The 21,492-nt window shown below is 35.3% G+C and overlaps 1 protein-coding gene across 4 annotated transcripts in view; it reads right to left on the bottom strand.

Moving 5' to 3' along the window:
* PPFIA1 (PTPRF interacting protein alpha 1) overlaps nt 1-21,492 on the bottom strand; it is a 59,328-nt gene that overhangs the window by 22,908 nt on the left and 14,928 nt on the right. For 3 of the 4 annotated variants that reach the window (XM_082762612.1, XM_082762613.1, XM_082762614.1), the window contains exons 3-17: nt 14,953-15,054; nt 14,134-14,298; nt 13,173-13,247; nt 12,640-12,741; nt 12,177-12,398; nt 11,318-11,464; nt 10,424-10,558; nt 9,336-9,419; nt 8,624-8,755; nt 6,375-6,437; nt 5,056-5,135; nt 4,669-4,798; nt 3,742-3,965; nt 3,131-3,365; nt 151-302 (exon numbers count right to left, since the gene is read on the bottom strand). In XM_082762612.1, coding sequence (XP_082618738.1) covers nt 151-302; nt 3,131-3,365; nt 3,742-3,965; nt 4,669-4,798; nt 5,056-5,135; nt 6,375-6,437; nt 8,624-8,755; nt 9,336-9,419; nt 10,424-10,558; nt 11,318-11,464; nt 12,177-12,398; nt 12,640-12,741; nt 13,173-13,247; nt 14,134-14,298; nt 14,953-15,054 — 2,048 coding nt within the window. Of the gene's footprint in view, nt 1-150; nt 303-3,130; nt 3,366-3,741; nt 3,966-4,668; nt 4,799-5,055; nt 5,136-6,374; nt 6,438-8,623; nt 8,756-9,335; nt 9,420-9,816; nt 9,892-10,423; nt 10,559-11,317; nt 11,465-12,176; nt 12,399-12,639; nt 12,742-13,172; nt 13,248-14,133; nt 14,299-14,952; nt 15,055-21,492 lie in introns of all 4 variants that reach the window. The other variant, XM_082762615.1, reaches the window with a different exon arrangement.

Raw genomic sequence — 21,492 nt, 5'->3', positions numbered from 1 at the left:
ATGCAATTTATGAAAGAAAACTCTGTATCCTTCCCTTCTGAAATTCAGCCCTATACGCTGTACAGCTTTGCGGTTTTAGAATTTTATTTTGATAATGTGAAATACCAACTGTGTCACTACTAGGGTTGACTCTTATTCATAGCCACTTACTTTCTTATGTCCCTGATATCTTCATGGCTCACTGTATGCAAAGCTCCTTTTTGGACTCTGTCCAAACGCAAAGATCGAGGTGAAGAAGGAGGGGATGTTTCACATTTTATTGTAGTTTTATCATCTCGTACCTCTTCTCTAGAAGCTGGAGACTAATGGAAAACAAATGAAAACTTGGTGTTAATTGGAATATGCTAAAACACAGAAACTGTATTGGTGTCACACAAAAACATTAGAAGGAAAATCAACAATTGTCATCTTAAGAGATTACCCTTGGCCCTACCAGTCTGCAGTTACCTGGATTTTGTTTATGAATTTTGTTACCTTCACTGACAAACTGCTAAATTTCAGTTCTAGCTAGTGAAATGAGCAAGTAGTAACCATCTTGTATTGATTCTCAGATCTAAGAACTAAAGCAATATCATCAGCTCCATGAGACTAACATAACTTACTTCAGTTATTTAAACAAGTGCAAATACAGAAAATCAAAAAGTCCTGGGAAAAGATGACATTTCACATTGTTATTTAGACAATCAACAAAATTATCACTTCTATGAAGCCAGTTTCTATACATTTGTGGCCACGGCTTAGCTCAAAGTCTGAATAACAAATATTAAAGATTTATTCCTGCATGCACTAAGAGATCTTTGAAATTAAGTACTGTTTCGTGAAGATTGCAGGGTATTGATTACAGACAGAACACAACACAGAAATACTCCACACACCATCACAAAAAAAGAGAACAAATCCACACTTCCATTAAGGTAAACTGTTTTATGTTTAAAATTGAAATTTATATAACCTATCTTTATTATTTGGTTAACCTGCAAATGCTTATTCGTGTTCCCATTACCCATTAATGAGCTGGGTAACAGGGAAGGAGATGAAAGGGCACATCAGTAAATAAACTAAAGGTTTTACCTTTCTACGGTGCTTCCTTAAATCACTAGGCTGACAGATGCGTGCAAAAGAAAAATTTGGAAAAGCCATATTTATTGTAAACTGTAGCACAAACTGAAACAACTACCACAAACAAAATACATTACGGAGAATTTAAACAAAATTACATCAAGGACGCAGAGAAAAATAGAGTATGAAGTACTCTTCAAATCAGAGTACTTAAAGATATGCCTGAAGATGGAAAAGGAAGAAAAAAATCAAAATTTATACTTGATTAATCAAAATTTATACTTGATTATCTACAGAAGCATCACAGACATTTTAATAAAGTGATACCATCAGCAAAGTAACACACAAAATGTGTTATCTTTAATGAGAAAAAGAGTAAACCATATGGGGGCACGAGGCATTGCTTTTAAGACAGGAAAGGATTTCCAGTCATTTGTCAAGGACTCTCCTTGAACAACAAACTACACAGTAGCAAAGCAGGCTTAGAGTGTAATACGTTGCCTGTATTAGTTACATGTAACACCTTAGCCACTTCTGCAGTTATGCTGCATAGCATAAGCAGCAGACATAATTCACTAACTGTGAAAGACAGAATGCCAACAATAGCTCATTTCTATATAGTAACAACTATCCTCAAAAAAAGCTGGATGTGGAAAGGTTGACCCAGAGTCTACCACCGGTTTTAATTAGTCCTCCACCCTCTCCAGAAGCACTGTATTTCAGTTCCGGGGTACTTCTCACCTCTACCAGCACACAGACCAAGATAGCAACCTTGAGTTATGTACACAAGTTAAAGTTATTCAGGCTGATACAGACAAAAAATTTAGATAATGTGTTTAATAGCTGTATTTGGCTACAGATTACTTCAAAGTAATATACTTTAAGATAAAACATTGTTCTGATCTAGCTTTCATTAAAATGGCTATTTAACTTTTTTTTCCGTTACATGATTCTTCTGTAAGAGAAGTACTTAGGAGTTAGTTACCTCAACTGCTTTTTACTGTGAAAAGTTAGAGTGCAAAGCATTCAACCTCTTGAAGTTTGTTAGTTTCTATAAAAGGAGGTGTGCTTGGCTCTGGATATATGACTACAGCTACTAAAATTATTTTTTTAATGCAAGTATGACAATTCCTTTTGATGGAAAAAAAAAAAACAACTTACGATATCCATATGCAGTCATTTTAAAAAGCTGGCAAAAAAGTAGGTGGCAGAAATGCTTGCCTTTAAACATGCCTATTAGAGACCTAATGATGTGTATCAGTCTCTTGCAATCTGTCTGCTGCTACAGGGTTGGAGAGCATTCCCCGCCTACTGACTGTTACAGTATAGGCATGATGCAAATGCAGTAATCCAAGTCAATAACGTAGTAAGTATGGTGTTGTGTGCACAACTCTTCAGTGTCTTCAAATACATATGCAAGTCTGGACACAAAGTTCCATATATAAAACAAAAAACACTTGCATCCAAGACACTTCTTAGTGAAGTGTATTCCATATATTAAAAGAATTGAGGTTTGCCTAACATTTAAACAAAGAAGTGGAAAACTTGTATCTTTACAGGTAAATTTACATGCATAAAGGATCTGCTAGAAGGATTAATCTTCCTAAGCAGTTGTAGGAAAGTCAAAAGAACGAATCCATCATCCACAGCTGTGATGTCTTCACAAACTTTAAGACTAAATGCCAGATAAGCAAAACACCTTTTAACTGGGTATTTAGCAGAAGGGTGGACTGCTAAAACTAAAGTTTATAACAGAGGATTGAAGTGACAGGGATTGAAAAGAAAACAATTTCTTCTGGGAAGACTCTGAAGAAAGATCATAACAAAGAAGGAATACATAGGTATAAGATGTTGACCATATAACAGACTTGACTGCTGAATGTTTTTAAGCTTTTTTTCTAACCATTGTGATTGTACCTTACACTTATTACAGAAGTTGAAAGGGAAGAATAGAAAAACCTAGAAAAAGGACAAATATAGCTAAGAAGCAGAGGAAGTGGAAAAATCAAATAACGTATTTCCTAGAGAATAGGAATATTCTTCTAGAAAATTAAAGTTAATGGATACTTACCAGTGTCATGATACCTAGTCTGTCCACTTCCCGAGCTGGACTGTGTGGAATACGCCTTGGCGTGGATCGGCCACTGCCAGGTGGGGAAGAACCAGCAAGTGAACCGCTTGCATAGGGCGGAGGAATGGAGCTCATGGACCGGAATCTGCCATGGGCATCTAAACTTCCACTACCCACTCTGCTTTCAATTTCCTCTGCACGCTGTTCTGTGTTTTCCTTTTCTTCTTGTATAAGCCTAGGAAAAAAAAGGTACCAAAGGAACGTGACATTCAAACAAGTACCACATAAACTGAATGCCTGATTCAAGAATTTTAGAAAGCAGCAGCACTTGGCAGACAAAACAGCCATGCTGAAAACCTTGTAATCTGATCTGAAAAAGGTGGTAAAACACTTTCTGTCAAACTAGTAATACAATCCCTTACACGACACTGAAGACAAAAAAAAGCCTGAAAGAAGTACTTAGGCATAAGCAAAGTGTCAATTCCCACCCTCCCAACACCCTAAGGAAAGTGAATGAGCAACCACAATTCTGTGAGTAACCACAGAAAAAGGACTTCTCATGTCACAGAAACTCTTTCTAGAAAAGAATTCTAACAGTGGATAGACCATACCTAATCTCTTTGTTGATTGCATCCAACTGTTCTTGAAGCATCATGGCCAAAGTCTGAGCATCAGCCTGACCACTTGGTGACAGCAGATCTACTGAACTGAATATAGTCTCCCTGTCATCCTCACCATCAGACACATCAACATCACTTTCAAATGCTTGTGCCACATTTGCCAATACGCTTGCTTGTTGGGCTCGCTCCCAGTCCTGCTCATTCAGAGTTTGAACCTGTTAAGAGAATTAAAATCCAAACTCACATAGGAATAACATGATATTTCTCTTTTTCAAGAGGTTTTGAACACTTTTTTTTTTTTTTAAATCTCACTTACATACTGAATGCATCCATCAAGACAGCAACATTTAGAGAAATGTAAAAAAAACAAGCCACAATGTAGAAAATCTTGCATCTTACAGGTAAGCACAATTTAAAAAGACAGTCCCAATAGATAAGTTAAAACATCACTATTTTGGTTATAGACTCTCTAAATTACAACACAATTTTGCTAACAAATACAATAAAAATTCTCAAAAGAGTTTTACGTAATGAGAATTTATATGTCCAGAAAGGGACTCAAATTGCTTGCAGGACAATAACATGTTAGATCTGTGAATGGAAGTTAAAATCCAGAAGTGTACAGGCAAAAAGGTAGGACTTTTTCAGATTATATTTATAGGCATGTACTTGAAACAAATTGGATTTAAAATCCCCAAATCACAGTCATTGGGCAAACAAATTAGACTAGTAGCTGTGTATTAGTTAGCGAAGCAGGTGATACCTAAACATCAGCAAATTTAAAAAACATATATTGATATATAAGATTTCAGCAGTTTTATTGCTGTATAATCAATTCTATTCCACCAACTCCTTGCAACATGTTAGCCTTATCTAATCTACTTAGTTGCTGTTAATTTGTTTTTAGAGTTCTACTACCTTTGAAGGTTCATCTCTGAGAGCTGCCAAACGCCCTTTCTGGGGACGCCTCAACACTGAGGAGGTGCCATAGGAGTCTGTATGACTGTCAGCCACAGATGATGTCATCGGGTATCTGAAATCTGGTCGGCTAAAACATAAAGAAACACTTTATCCTTAGGAAGGTGGGGGGAGGAGGGGAAACAAAACCAAAAAATCTACCCAAATGATTCCTGCTGTCCTACCAGCGCCTTTTTTTTTTTTTTTTTTAAGCAGAATAAAAGCTGCTCTATAAAGAGCATTTTATATCTACAACTAATTAAAGTACTTTCAGCTATAACGAAGCTATGTTTAGCAAAGTGACTTTTAAAAATTAGAAAAAAATGAACTACAGTTAAGTTCTGGTACCTATGATGAAGTGATGTGGCTCTGAGTCGCACTTGGTCATTTTCAGCCCTTAATGCTTCCACATTTAATACAAGTTGATCCTGTAAAAATAAACAAAACATGTAACAATATGCTTTAAAAAGATCAGCATCAAATCCTGATTTATAAACTAACATTTAGTCCTTTGATCTCCTTTCTACAAAACTCAGGAGTAATTGATTTTGAAACGTAAGCCTGAACAACATAAAAATGTTTTTTGCTACACACAATATAGCACCATTACAAACGGGCATCCAATAGTAATTTGTTGCCTCTCTACACTGTGACTCTAGGTAACAGCATACATAATTTTAAAAACAGCTACTGAACAAAATTCACGTATTACTAACTTTACTAAAATTAACGAGATAATATTTAATAAGAAACAAGATTTCTCAAGCTCTGTGCACAACAGGTCCTAAAAGCATTCACGTTTAACTCCAACATTAATACATGCTCTAGAAACTTGGAATTTAACAAAGCAATTTAATGAATGAGAAAACAATGAAAGCCTAAGAAAAGTGGCTGACAATGAACATCTGTGCTTTGTGTGAAAACCACTGGGCTACATAAACAAAAATTCAAAGCACATCCTGCAAAATATTCTGAATGTTTTCTTCATTTTAGTACAGAAGCACAACCTCTACAGTTTGGCCTAGCTACTTACTAGAATGATTTGGGGAGATGAAGTACACCTGGGATTTAATAAGCAATAGCAAGTATTTCAGAACAGTGTGGCCACAAAATGCATCATCACTGCTTAAGGAAGCAAAGAAATGAAAGGCCCCACCACTATTATTCAAGTGAACTCAGCTGCAGTGCTGGACAGTCACTATTGCAAGGAGCAGCCAAGCCTAACAAATCTCTCTGTCCTTGCCCCCCATTTCTTAAAATTTTAAGAAAATTTTAAACAAGCGTTTTATGACATCCATTGCTTTAATATACTTCTGGGGAAACACGCACCATTAAAGTATTTTTCTATTCACCGTTCAAAGAGATATGTACAACAGTACAGAAATTCTATGCAATCTTCAAACTTTGGCAAATTGCCAATATATCCAGTCACTCTGCACATTAAGAACTGTGTTAGGTCTTTGAGTAAAAAGCTGTATATAACCTATGAAAGCATTGCAAAACTGAGGTACACAATACCATAAAATAAACAATCAGCCTATAAAATTACTATTCTTAAACAGACTTGTTAATGTTAAGCTTTACGGGGCAAATCAAATATGCTTCTGCTATGTAGCAATACAGCAATTATTTTCCAATATAACATGTCTGAAATGCGTAATACATACCTTTTCATGCTGAAGTTCCTCTATTTGTTTTTTTGCGTTTTCAATTTCTCGAATGAGTGAATTCTAAAACAAAATATATCACAAATTATGTTACTTATAAAAGCTTACAACTCTTAAACCATAACCAAGATGAGTGCCAATAAATTTCAGTCACACCACACAGATGAATCTTAAATTACAGATAGTGTATTGCTTATACCATTTCACTTTGATCACAGGTGAAAGTTTATCCTTTCAGGTCTACAGCCCTCTAAATAATGGAGTTACTAATAGTACAAGTGCCATAAAAAATTAATACCAATACTAGCCTGTTACGCTCTGTTTGACAAAATCAGTACTAAAAGGAATAATTATGCAGCTAAAATACTTCAAATTATTTCACTGATTGGTTACTAAGACATTACTGGCTATTATCATTGGATTTTCATTTTGTTTTTACTTGCCTGATCTGCGAAGTTATTACACAGCAATTTCTTGGATGCATGGTAGCTCCAGAACTGCAACATTCACTGACTAACGGGACTTCATTAACAGAGCCGTTTTCTTTGCAATTGTGTCATGACTTATAAACAAGTCCAGTAAAGATAAGACTACTACAATCTGTTTACTCAAAGCAGTTCCCAAATTCAGACTAAGAATCATCTGAGAGCTACAATAATCAAAAAAGATTGTCACCTATAATATATCATATCATATGACCATGGTAAATGATACCAAACAAAAATCAGAGGTTCCCCCTTCTAATAGTAAATTTATAACCAGCTCACTTTCTTTTCGCTTTCCAGTGTTGCCAAAAAGTTCTGCTAAACACTTTTCCTTGAGGTAAGTAACACCATTATTTGCATCTTAAACCTGTAATAAAGTTTCATAAGTGAACAAACAAATCATTCTGGGAAAAGAGCCCCAATGATCAGAAGGAAGTCTTTAAATTTTACATGCATGTTTCTTTCCAAATTATCCTAAGATAATTGAATGGAAGCCATACAGAGAATACTTTTGTATAAGCTCTTTCTTACAAGGAAGGACAAAAATTTCTCATTCATAACCATAGAGGGTTTGAGGGGTAAAGAGAGGCTAGGATTAACCCTAAACTATCCACCCCAAAATGCAATCATAAAAAATGCAGTCAGCTGCTTCTCAGAAATTGAATTTATAAAGACTAGTAGAGCAACCTTATCGATAAAGCCTGTTACAAGAAATTCAGAAATACTGGGAGCAGTTGGTGATCTTGAAAATAGCGATGTTTATTAAAACCCACAAGACAAAAGTTTACATGCCAGATAACTGGCATCCCTGCCTACGGCAGGGGGCTTGGAACTAGACAGCCTTTAAGGTACCTTCCAACTCAAACCAAGTATCAGTAGGCCCTATATTTGTTCTACACTAGCAGGTTTTTCTTACCTCCCAGAGTCCTATAGCACAGAAAAAAAACTCAATCTTTAATGATCTGAGGTGAGAACAGTTAATTCACAATTTTTCTCAAGAATTCTCAAAAGTCATGTTTAATACCTGACTGTTGGTTTAGGGTTGAGAACTGTGTAGACTTGAATCCATGAGAAAGTATCTATTGAAGTCTGAATACATCATTACATATTGCAATTAAAACATTCTGTTGCCATGACTTTAAAACAAAAGCCACTCAGCTTTTAACTGAGGCATTTCTCCAGATAGTCATTTCAGCCTCCAGTACAAATAATTGCTTTTTAATCCAAGACAAAACAATTCAAACTCAGCATTAAAGTGCTACTGTAAAAGGCTGTGGTGTTTTTCTTGTTTCTATGTTGTTGCTTGTTTTTGTTTTTGTTTTTTTTTTTTGTGTGCGCGTGTTTGTTTGCTTTTTTGTTTTGTTTTGTTTACAGAGAATAAGGGAATCCTTAAAGACAGGAATGAAAAAAGAAATAAAAGAAACTGAACTTTAAAATTCAAAAGTTCAGGTCCTACTTCTTCTGACTTCCTGTATTACACTGGACAAGCCTATTTATGCAGTCCACACCAGTCAGATAAGGATAAAGCTTCCTAAAAGATGTCTTCCCAATGCTAATATAATGAAGACTTCCCTTCCCCCCCAAGAAAAAGAATTTTAAGAATATATTTTCAAAATCCATATTAAAATATCCTGCAACAGAAACTATCTTCTTAATAATTTATCATTTATTACTGAAGTTACACACACATTGAAAAATAAACAAATCACTACAGAACATTGAACATCTAATTAATAAATATACTGGAATGTAACTTAACATTACCTTATCTTCCAAGGCAGCCATCCTTTCCTTGAGATGAAGCTGAAGCCTTTCATTAGATTCAGAGAGAAGCTTATCCACAGTTTCTGACAAACGTTTATTATGCTCTTCATTCATCTTCTCTCTCTGCCTAGCCTAAGATATATAACAAAAATTGAAATTCTTATGACAAAGTTACTGAAATCATTTAAATTTATGTCGATAATAATTTCCAGGTTGTGAAAACAGTGTATTTTTAATCCAAATGTTTTTTCTTTAATATATCTTTTTCCAAAGCAATAGTGAATACTGCATGTACCTCCATGACTTTGTAAAGGAGTAGTTTAAGATTGTAATAACTGTTCCAAGATCAGCATGAAAGTCTGAACTCACGCTTTTCAAAACGGATCGGATTTTGGAACCAACTCCATTATTTATATCCTATAAACCAGTTTTTGCATGGTTGTTTCTTTCAGCAAGATTTTTGATCTCTTTATCAGAGATACAACTAGCAATTAGGTATTTCCAAACTTATTTCAGACTGACTAGGGACTTTTCAGCTTTTTCTCAAGATTTAAAGTTAGTCACAGCAAAGGGGCTCAAATCTCTCAACTATAAGCCAACCTAAACGTTGGCTTATTTTAGAGATTAAACATAAAAACAGCTTTGCTGAATGATAGAAAACCATAAAAGGACTCTTTCAGCTTTGTTTCTGTGCCAAAAATATGTACTTTACCCTTTGCAGTTCTTGATTCTTTTCTTCTAACTGTGCTTCCATCTGTCTCAGTCTTTCTTCTATATTGCCATGCCTCTCTTCAGCCTGTCAATTTAAAAACAAAATTAGAACTTGTTTAAAAACTTTCAAAAGCATAAAATCATCAATGCACAATAATATATCTAACATGCTTTGTGCAACTGCCATTTATGGTAACATACAATGCAAAACAGATGGCTTTGTCACTAAAAGTACCTAGTGAGAGTTTGTATGTTAAAAAACAAAACGAAGCCTCTCACCACTAAATACTGTGAATCAACACTTACTTGAAAATGAGTTTGCAACAGCAGAAGTTCATTCAAATCCCCCAAAAACAAAAGAAATCAAAACTAAATGCATTTCCAGCTTCTCCTCACTAGCCTAGACACTATAACCCTTTGTTATTAATCATGACAAAGCAGAAAGCAGCAAGCAGAAACAAGGACTAATATACAAATTCTACCTTCCTAAGCTTGGTGGTAAGTTCCAATACTTTAGCATCTTTAGCAGCAGAGTTCCCAGGAGACAAAAGGTCAGACTACAGAGCCAGTAAGGGATGGGAAAGATAACACGGAAAGAAATGAAACTTTATAAAGACACATGCACACAAAAAGGTTCATTTGTTGTCATTACACTTTTTCAGAATTCTGTATACCATTTGCAGTCATTTAAAAATCTTTATATTAATGACTACCATTACTTCCCTATCCCCAAGTATGTTAACGCTTTGTTAACAGTGGAAGAAATTTGGCTTTCCCCTTCAGAAACTGTTGTTTTAAAATACTTTAATGCCTACTACTGAAAGAATTTTAATAAAAAGCAGCAACATAGCAATTCATAGAGGCACCTTCATAAAGGAGTGACCAGAACAAACATTCAAATTCCAAATAGTAGAAATTAAAATACAGGACAAATCAGAGTGCATTCAAAGAGATGAACAGAAAACAGGAAGATACATTCTCTGAATTAGTTGGGAAAAAACTGAAACAACTTAAAAACAACACTAAGAAAACTTCTGGTAGTAGGACACTGAGAAAACAAGTCTTGAGGACACTGTCCAGTTGTCTCACCTTTGAAAGTGCTGCAACTCTTTGTGCCAGCTCGGCTTCTACTTCTGGCAAAGTTTCAGCTTTTCTCAAGGTCTGCTGCAGCTTTTGCTCAGCTAGCTCCAGTCGCTCTTGCAATTGCCTGTTCTTGTCTTCACTCTACACAGGATTATGATCAGCAATGTTTAGTGTTAAAACAGTAATAAGAGGAAAGTGTGGATTACTGCCTTTACTAGACCTAAGGACAACAAACTACTCAAAACTGGTTTCAAACACAGATGTGGCATCTTCCTCTTCATTACATGAGAGAGCTTACCAAAAATTGATATAGAGATATATGTATATATTTAAAAAAAAAAAAAACTTGTATTCATATATATATTAACATGGACTTCTGTTGTTTCCTTTGATTAGAAAGTGATTGGCTCAATAACCATTCCCAGTTTATGAAGCTGAACAAGTTCTCATGTGAAATACATCAAATTTCTCCTGCAGTAAGGAAACATTTCCATGTATTATAGGCTATAAAAGTAACTACACACTACAGAAATGTTAAAACTTCTGGTTTAGAATGAGTAATTCTCTCATTTGAAACTGAAGATACATATAACAACATAAAAATCCATAATTAAAGTGGACAGAAGCCCTGCTCTGGCACGATCAAGTGCATCAAAATGCTTAAAACCCACTTCCCTTCCACAGTCAACTATCTCATCTTGCTCTCCAGGGTAAAATTCTGCACAACACACTCCCTGCTGAAAAACAACCACCACCAACAGTACATTACAAATATATTCATCTTCCTAAAAGCAAAGTGAAGTGCCTTAGTATAGTATCCACATTTCCATCAGTATTATGCTGAGCAAAACATACTTTTGTATCTTAATTCAAATATTTGAGCGTATTTCAAATTACAACCTGTCGATGCATGGAGTCTTTAGTGGCTATTTCATTTTCAAGTTTATCATTGAGGTCGTGCACAGATGTAGCTTCACGTTGTGCGGCGAGGTAGCGTTTCTCAAGAGTTGTGATTCTCTCTTCCATGTCTTCCTTTTGGGCCATAGTCTACACAAAACACAAGACAGAATGTAGTCATTAATATAGGAGATAATTACCTTGTGATCAAACTGGGCCCGCAGAAGGAATGGAGGTGGCATGACACAAACAAAAAAGAACTGGAAAGTAGTCTAACTTATGCTCAGAATATCAGTAAACATACTGTTTAAAAAAGTTAGGATGACTGATCTTTGTTTTATTACACTACAGATCTGCTACTTATCTTTTCAGTGGCACAAACAAGGTCAGATAGCATTCTTGGAATTAACTAAGGTCCCTTGCAACTTAATAAGGATACTTTTCTTCTGTAGTACACAGTAAGACTATGACCTTAGAGATCAGTGATTGGTAACAGGAACTGCTAATCACACCACTGAAATTACGTGATTCCTTAACGCATATCTTTAAAAAGTAAAAAACAACTTCATGAATGATATCAACATTTTTTAGATCAAGCATCTTTTCAAGCACCTTTCATAGTTAAAGTCCTCAATGTTAAATCTCTAGTGTAGTAAGTGTGTGAAATATCTGAAATCATATCATAGAATGGCATGGGATGGAAGGGACCTTAAAGACTGTCTAGTTCCAACCTCCCCAACATTCCTCAATTTTCAAATCAAAAATTTGAAAGAAGCAGAGAACATCAAGGTGTAACTGTGTAATGACAAATTTTGTGAAGTACTATTTTGCGACTACCCAAATTTGACAGTTTATTACTCACCTCTCGTACATCTCTCTGCAATTTTGTATTCATTTCTTCAGATTTTATTAAGTCTTTTCTAGCTGTGTCAAGATCTTCTTCCAGCTCTGCTACTCTACTAGACAAAGAAGTAAGACGTTCTTTCATTTGTGTCTGCTCTTTGTTTTGCTTATCTATGATGTCTTGAAGTTCAATTACTTTAGCGAGGTTTTCATCATGGCACAAAGAACCATCAGAGGATCTCTATTAAACAGGAAAAAATGCATTTACATATGACACAGAAATTTGAAAAAACTGTTACTTAGCAGTAAACATCCCTTCCCCAAGATAATTCTTTTATTGGATAGGCTGCAAACAGTGAAATAGTGGTAACAGACTTTTCAATTAAATCTTCACTGAAAGTCTTTTATTATGGTTTAAAATTAAAATATTCTAGTTAATCACTAAAAAGTCATACATCAACTGAAAAAGTAAATGGCTCTACCTTCCCATTTGTAGTTGGTGTGTTTTCTTGTTCATGATTTATATCCAGCATCCCATCTGGAAGTGTTTTTTTCTGATTATTTTGCTCTTTCAAAATCATTAACTAAAAAGAAAAGAAAAGCTTGTTTATGTTTCCAGTCAATTTATATCTCAATAATTATATAAGGAACAGCTGCAAAAGTAAGGGAGCAAAACCAATTACCGATTCTACCATAAGGTATGTATTAATGTGACACAGGCACCCAAAAACTTACGCCACTACATCCTAAAAGTTCTTATTTAAAAGTCAAAGGATCTTTTTGTAGTTTTGGTTGTTTGCCTTCCCCCCCCCGCCCTCCACCTCTATCCCCCCCTTCTTGCTCTTTCAAAGTGACACAGTTGAAAACTGCAGTTATCCCCATTTGGGAAAAAAATAAAAATGCAGGAAGTGAAAAAAAAAAAACCAACAATTTTAACAACTCAAATTACTTTGTACAAATACTGATTAAACACCTACAATACACACCTGAAGATTTCTTTTAAAAAGAAACCTACCTCTTTATGCGTAGTACCTAGTTCTTCTTCCAATAAGCTACATCGTTCAAGTGCTACTCGTAACCTCTCCCTTACCTGAAAGAATCATTTGAAACAATTTGATATCTCTGAAATTAGGAAGAAATAAATTTCATGCATCACCATACCACCATTCCCTTTTAGATAATAAATGTTTTATTACTATTTAACTTAGAGACCAGCTTAATCTTTATTCAATAGCAAATACAAGACACTCCAAAAAGACTTTCTAGATAAACAATGCATATCTTAATCTAGCTTTTTTGTTGTTGTTGCTGTAAGCAAATTGTATCTCGACATGACCTGTACATTCACTTAACACATCCAGAATTTGCTTATCCTTTTGAAACCCACGAAGTGTGTATACATACATTTGCTTATTCACAACAAGGAAGGGGCAGAATTTTCCTTAACACCATTTGCAAGACTTTATACATAAAGTTCACAAAAGTTTGGTAAACTATTAATCTGTAGTAAAATTCACAGAAGATGTTTATTACCACTTGCATAGCCTGCTGCCAGTATCAGGCACAACGCAAGGGTGAAGCTCCTTTAATTCAGCTTATTTTATAAGACAGCAAAAGCAGATTCCTCCCTGTTGTTCTCCTTAGTCCACTTCCTATATTGCATACCCAAAAGGCCAAATCCTGATATTACATGGTTAAGTAAATGTATGCATTTGTACAACAAATACAATGCACCTGAACCATGCTTGGTTTACATTAGAACAGTTAATAGAATACAGGAATAAACTCCAGCACCTTGCTGCAGCGCAATATTAATTTAGGAGAGCAGTTACAGACGCACTTATAGCACAGCCACCATCTTAATACAGGAAAAGTTCAGAGAACCTGTCTTCTACAACTTCAGTACAAACAGCTATAGCCCATAGAAAAGAAAGGGTGGATAGGATGAGATGACATTAGCTAGCATATTTCATTACCTTTTCATCAAGGGCTTTATGGTGTTCAAATAAAGATTTTAGTGCTTTGAGAACTTCTACTTCACTAGAAACTCCTGCTGGAGACTGAGCTTGTCTCTTTACAACAGTCATTCTGAGAGATCGCTCATGCCTGGAGACAAGACATTCCAAATGTTCCAGTAATAGCTAAAACAAAAAACAACAATGTTTATTCCTGTTCGGAACAGCTGCAGAAAGCTTTGCCTCCTAAAACACCACATTTTGTATTCTAAACTTCAAATCTGAGAACCAACAACTATTACATCAAGTATAAAGACTCATTTTTAACATTTCGCCCATATTAAAAGTGGTATCAGAGCATACAATGTGCGTTCCCTTTTGGTCTAGCTTTTAAATGAGGCTTCTACTTAACCGGGTCTTTCCAGTTCCTCCACCAATCTGAGGAACAGCATGCTTGTGAAAAGGATACACACAGGAAATACTCTAAACTGGAGAGCAACTGCTCTGCTAGCAGCTGGGTAAGCTGCTAGATCAGGCAGCTTGCCTGCTCTACTCCTTTGCTCCCAAGTAATGTATGATTTCAAAATTGTAACGAGAAGAGAGCTGAGTGACATAGCAGTGCAATCTTACAGGCCTTCCAGGATTCTGCACAGCACTATTTGGAGCTATACAAAAGTTTGCAAAGTTTCTTAATCAACACACATTTACACCTCCAGGAGGATTCACATACAAACGTCAAGGAAAAAACTTTTAGCTTTTCAAATTCAACATTCAGTATTTTTCTCCACATAGCTGGATACTGCAAAAAGGATGATTCTGGAGAGAAGACAAGGAACTTACCCTGGTATTATTTCTTTCTGCTTTCAGTTCAGCAATTTCTTCCTCCCTTTCAAGCAGCTGTTCCCTGCATACATTTAGTTCTTTTGTAAGCGCTGCAAATTCCTGAAATAAACCAGACAGAAATATAAGTACATCAAATATTGGGACACAGTGAGAGTGGATTAATAGGAACACTTGACACAATTTTTCAAAGTATTCATTTCAGATGTCTAAAGCCAATACAATTGTACAGTCATGCTAAGCAGGCTTAAATTCAAACACTTAAAACCTTTATAATGTTAACTGTCAAGATAAAAAACATTTGACCAGTACTTTAAAAACTTGTGTCTCCTCTGGCAATTATCTGAGTAAGGGTATCCCTGTTAAGCAAAGGGAAAAAACTTTCTAATGCACTTGTACATTGTTTCAAAGATTTCTTTTTAAAGGACTGCTGTCAGGAATGCAAAAACAGACCACTAGAAAGTGTAGTGAAAAACAGAAGTCAGCAACACATGATGTTTTTATTCAGTATTTAGTTGTGAGAGGCAATATATAACCCTGCCAGTTACCAAAACACACAGGTTACTTCTTTGTAATAACAAAGCATTCTTGAAGCCTCACCACTGGAGGACCCAGACCTTTACTTGTATTTGTCTACTTTAGCAGTACACAAGGATTTTGCTTATACCTATTTCCAAACCTCACAAAACAAAAGTGGAACAGACCTTTTCCCTACAGTTCTTCAAGAAATCTAGGAAGACTAGAATCAGAATTTTTCTAAATGAGGAGCCCTTGAGTTTTCAAAAGACTTTCCCTTCAATTTCAACAAAGCTTTCACCAAACAAAATTAAACTGAAATAAGCATCACAGAGTGGGAAGGCATCAGCAAACAGCAGCTAAGGTAACTCACAGCAGTTACTGCATGGCTTGCTTTTTGTTTGCTTGTTCCACTATTTTGAACACTAAGACAAATCAGCAGTAAAGAATACATTTCTACATTTGGGGGGTTGTTAGAAAGATACAATTTTCTTGAGTACCTGGAAGAGCTACTACATCCTAAGGTATTTCCACGTTCTAGCAAAAGCCTCCCTAGAATCACTCATTATAAATGGCATTTAAGCTCCAGATCAACTCAAAGAGCATACTCTGGATATAACGGAATATGAAATTATACAAGACACACTTATAAGTGCTGAGAATAATCTTACCTACATACTTACTCTAACAAAATTAAAGTTGTTTCTAATGTGGTTCAGATTACAACTAGCTGTAAGCCTACATGTGAATGAGCCCATACTTTAGAAGACAGCTTCGTAGGAAACCGGGAAAAAACACAACACTTTTTCCATCAGTGCAACTTAGGATGAGAAATTAAACACACGTTGATCACTTCAATGGCTGATGAACACAACAGAAGCACTTGTATAAGAAAAGATGGAAACGCTAATACACAAGTTAGTCTTCTCTACTGTCTAAAAAAGAGAAAAACAAGTCATGTCTAATAAACAGTAAATTGCTACAGCTGCACTGGTAAGTTGAAGAAGATACAGCAAACTAAGAATATATTATGTAACTACACTGTGTGCACAGAAGACACTTCTCTAAGTCTTCCAAGCTCTGCAAGATATACTGCCTAACAGACAGCAGCTGCGTAGCAAGTAAAAATTTAAAATGGAGCCCTTTTGCAAAAAAAAAAAAAAAAAATCAGTGACAGAAAACACATGCTTAAAAACAAAAGGACCCAACTAATTATACTAGCACATCTGCAAATTCTAACATGCAGCTAAAATAAGCAGTCAGAAGACATATCTTAATCTAATTAATCAAACAATTAATTTAGTAAGCTTTGTTTTAAAATATGCACATGACAAAAGACAAAAATACTATTGCACAACATATACCTACAGTGAACTCCTTTGGGATTACTAACGCATTAGACGTTTAAAAGTTGCTATGAAAGGAACAGTAATATCACCAGCACAGATGCAAAAATCCATCACCATAATCCCTCTTCCTAAAGAAAAAACTGTTAATTGAAGAAGATTCAGTACAATCCACTTAGTTAATTAGGAAACAACTGCAGAAAAAAACACTTAATTTTCCTTCATTTTTTCTACTGCTAAAAAAAAAAAAAAAACTATTTCTTTACCGTACTTACTAATTAACATTCATATAAATTTTCATCAGAATATTTCAACTTCATACATTGACTCATTTGTATCCTTAAAAAAAAGGCCTATTATTTTCAAGTAAAAACTGCTGGAAATATACTTCTTAGAACATCCTGGTGAGCAACTTTATAGCTAATGTAAGTTTTAAGCATTCGAAACAAAATTTAAAAAGATTCCTGAGTCCAAGGTAGACAAAGAAAGAAAGCAGTCCACCTCACACTTCACAGGAACTGAAGGAAAGATCCAGTCTATGACCTTGCCTGTAGAACTCACCATAACGTCAGAGTTTTTATTGTACCTTCAATAACCCCCCTTGGTGGGAGTTTTCACAGCTCCCAGGCAACTGACAGCACACATCTCTTCTGTTCCAGCATAAATGCAGGTAAACCCAACTGAGTTTCTGAAGTTGTAGTTACTCGAAAGCCTACCTTACATATCTTTACATATTACATAATTAACGGTTTTCAAGTACTACTGAAACTATTAACAGATTCAAATTTTTTACAAGAGGGCTTGATATGAACTTATTTTCCAGTTGTGGAGTTTTGTGTTTGTTTTTTTTTCTTCTCCCCCTTTCAAAAAGCTAAAAGCTTCCAAATGTCCGTGACTGTGATTTTTGATGTTGACATCAGGCTGACAATGGTAAGTCCTACGTTCTTCCAGAGTCTACCACAGGTCTTGAGTACGTGATAAAGAAAGCAGCAAGGACTACTAGACACCATTTCACCACCCTTCCTGGAGTTAGAATCACTGGGTAGCATTAATAGAAGTGTTACCTAAGATACGTACAAACTCCATCTTCACAAAAACAGCTGTGTATTTCAAAGGAAGTATATTCACCCTTCAAATGATTATAATACAGACAGTTCTATTCCATCACATATTCCTGTGCAAACATAAGTTATAGCACAAATATATCATAATTATGACATGAACCACCACACTGTCAGATGACCCAAAAAGAACAATACACACAGGAATTTATATTGCTGCTGTATAAACAGACTGACACGTATTTCTAGCATTGCATAATATATCCACTGCTGTTTGTTTTTACAAAATGTATTTGCTGTGAGTCCCATAACCTGCCTTATAAAGAACACTTGAATGTCCTTAGTTTCAGTTGACGCTGCCAAAAGACATGTCTTTTCTAGTTTTAATACCCATCTTCAACAGAAGACAATCCGATTTCCTCGAGCAGTTCAAAGGGAACTATTTGCAACTTTGTAATCTCAAAGAAGAGTTTTTAGTTGTCTACATTTCCTCCTTGGCATTAAATGAATCTACAGAAGAAACTAAAGGAAACAAGAAAAATCCTGAAAAACTTTTCTGCTTATCCACAGAGTTGTATTACTTGCTCTGTCTTCTCCTTAGGTACAGAATTTCAGAATGAAGTTCCACTCTGCTTCCAGCTGCAAGCAAAATAATACCCTACTCTGAAGACTGACAAGGATGGGACTCAAAATAAGCACTTCAGAGCATTTACTACAAGAAACAGAGGGCTAAATATACTGAATATCCCTTGCTGAGTAGAACATACTGGCAAAAGTTCAAGTATTATACTAAACCAAAATGCTTATTCAAGAAAGTTACCTTCTGTATTTGCATCACTCCAAACATGACACTCCTACTACAAAAAATTATAACTCAACAAAAAAAGAATATCAGTGAAAGTAACTTTGTTATTGTTCAGTAATATGTTTTCTGGGTTTTGTCCACAAACTCCAGAAGTTTTTAAAACAATTGTGTTTCTTCCACATCAACCTTCAGAACTGACCTTCAACTGTTAGTATTTTAGAGGCCACAAACATCCTTCCAAAGGTTGCACCAGCTGATGTCTAGCTGTCAAGTCTGTAGAATTCTGCTGTCTGACCTCACACTTGATTGCTTATAAGACAATGGTCCAGGAACATTACAGCTTTCAGGAAACAGGTTTTCTTCATGTATATTACAAGCATAATTTATAGGTTTCACTTGTGCATTGCAAGCCCCTAAACGCTACATGACAGGAAGAAAGGTATTTCAGTTGGAGAAAAATTGGGGACTAGTTCTATTTCTCTGAAGAGTCTAACAACATGAGCTGCACACTAGGGATGCTCTTTGCTACTATAACTGCAAACAACAGTAAAGTTGCTTGAGATTTGTTTACACAGAAAACTTTTTTCCACAATAAAAAACAATGCTGCTCTTCAGCACATAAGAATTCATGGATTAACAGCAACAAGATGACTAGAAAACTTAAAGGATAAAAAGATATAAAACTAAACATCCTTTGAATACATACTACTTTTAATTCATCCAGAAAATATTACCTTCTTGCAATCAAGAAGGATGAAGACGCAACTGTTGCATCTTTAGGAATGTATCTGCCAGAAATATGAGAAAGGAATTTATCTGTTTAATCTTTACATCACATTTTACTTTACCGTTAACATTCTGTTCTGTGGTCTGCATATCAAAACAAGCCACTCAAAAATCCAAGAAACTGAAAGGATGATGAAAAGAACTGGGGAAAAACACAGGCCATCAGAGATGAGAAACCAAGGTAACCTGAGATAAACATTCTTCATGTTATTTGTTACATAGCATCCACACTTATTCCAAATGATGTGTAAATTAAAATGAGAAAGGTCATAAAGCAACTAAAACAAACCAAAATATTTAAGCTTAACAGAATATTTAATGGTCCTCTTATTTTAAACGCAATGGTTGTAGGCAGCAAGAGGGGCCAATGTCCCCATGTATTGGATTTTAAGATACGTAAGTGTTTAATAAAATTGGAAAGTACCTAATAAAAGAAGTAAATGTTTGTAGTTGTTGACTCACAAGGGGTTAGGTTTTTCAGCTATCACAATCACTTAATTTAATATTCCTTAGACTTAAGAGTTACATCTACAATATTCACATGCTTTAATCATTAAACCTTGCCTTCCAAAAAAACAGTTATACACTGACAGCAGAAATCCAGAAGAAACATCAATCAGCATAAATAACGCTTTGCTATTCAGCATAATAAATAAGATTGCTTTCAACCTCTCCATATCTGCAGTATATGCTAATAGGAAAGACAAAAATTAAGACTAAAATGTGAAGAAAAATATTTTGCTGTTCACATAATGAAATTACTTTCCAGTAAGCAAACAACCTGGATTTTCTAACCTGGAAATAAAAAGTTGTTTCAAACATTAAGAGAATCAGGTCTATGAAAAAATGTTTCTTTTGCTCTAAAACAACTAAAAAAAATATGAAGGGAATGTATGAAGTTACTTAAAGGGATACTAAGATATAATTATATCAAACAAGTTTCAGAGCAATTTTCACGCTTAAAGTGGCTGGTTTTGACAGAGCTACCCACCAACCAGTGAGAATGGTGTAGCATACACTACACTTTAAAATATCAGCCTCCTTTTCTACTTCTTATGCATATGAGGTTTTATAACTCAAAAAAAAAAAAAAAAAAAACCTACTAAAATAGGTGCAGATTTCTTTGCTATTAACAATTTTCTCCCATTCCAAGTAGTGGCATGGAGAAAGTTTAAAAATGCTTAGTAGCACCTGTTTTTACCTCTCATTAGTTTACATTTTCCTTGACTCAAAAGCCTGTTTGTTTTTTCCGCTTTAACAAAAGCTGTAACACTGCAGGAAAACACTAAAACAAGCATTGCACCTAGCTAATGGGTAATTATTAATATTAAACAAATATTAAATTAAAGCTGAGTAACTTCTATCATTCCAACACTCTTTTTTGGTATGGTATTCTTCAACCTTGTTTCTTGGATTGACCTATCTGGGCTTTGTCACTAATGATGCTCAATCCTAAATATGCAATTAAGTTTTAAAATGTTTACAGTTGCATAATGTTACTGCTCTGGAATGAAACACTGCTTCCAGTCCACTTTGGAGATGAAAGCAGAACCAACTGTCTAGCATCTGACAGAAAGCAATGCACGAAAGAACTCTAGCTCACAGCCAGTAGGTACCAAACACATGCCCAAGAGCAAAATGGAGCAAAAGTTCAGAGTAAAACAATCTCCATGGAAATAGGTTTCCAGTTACCATCTTGACTGAGTTGCTCACATGTATGTGCGGTATTCACTGAGCCTTAACTACAAGGCATTAAATCTGGACTTCATTGCTAGGAACTCTGGGGAAGTGCTGCATGTCGAAGTGTAAGAAAACATAAATGAAGATGGATGGTATTTGACAGCTGTGCAAAAGGAACACTGAATTAACAGAAAAGGGGAGGTAAAAACACATCAGTTTCTGTGTTTTCCTGTCTATAGGTCCCCTGTCACTGATCTAACACATTTCTGATTGACGTTTTCTACCTGTGCATGGAAGCGTAGAAGTACTGCAACCTAAAGCATGGCTGAATCTTTAACCCCTTGAG

Source organism: Aythya marila, assembly GCF_965140915.1.
Source record: "Aythya marila genome assembly, chromosome: 5".
In the NCBI taxonomy this organism is placed as follows: Eukaryota; Metazoa; Chordata; class Aves; order Anseriformes; family Anatidae; genus Aythya; species Aythya marila.
Note: the sequence above shows the minus strand (reverse complement) of the source record. Positions and strands in the feature narration are given on the sequence as shown.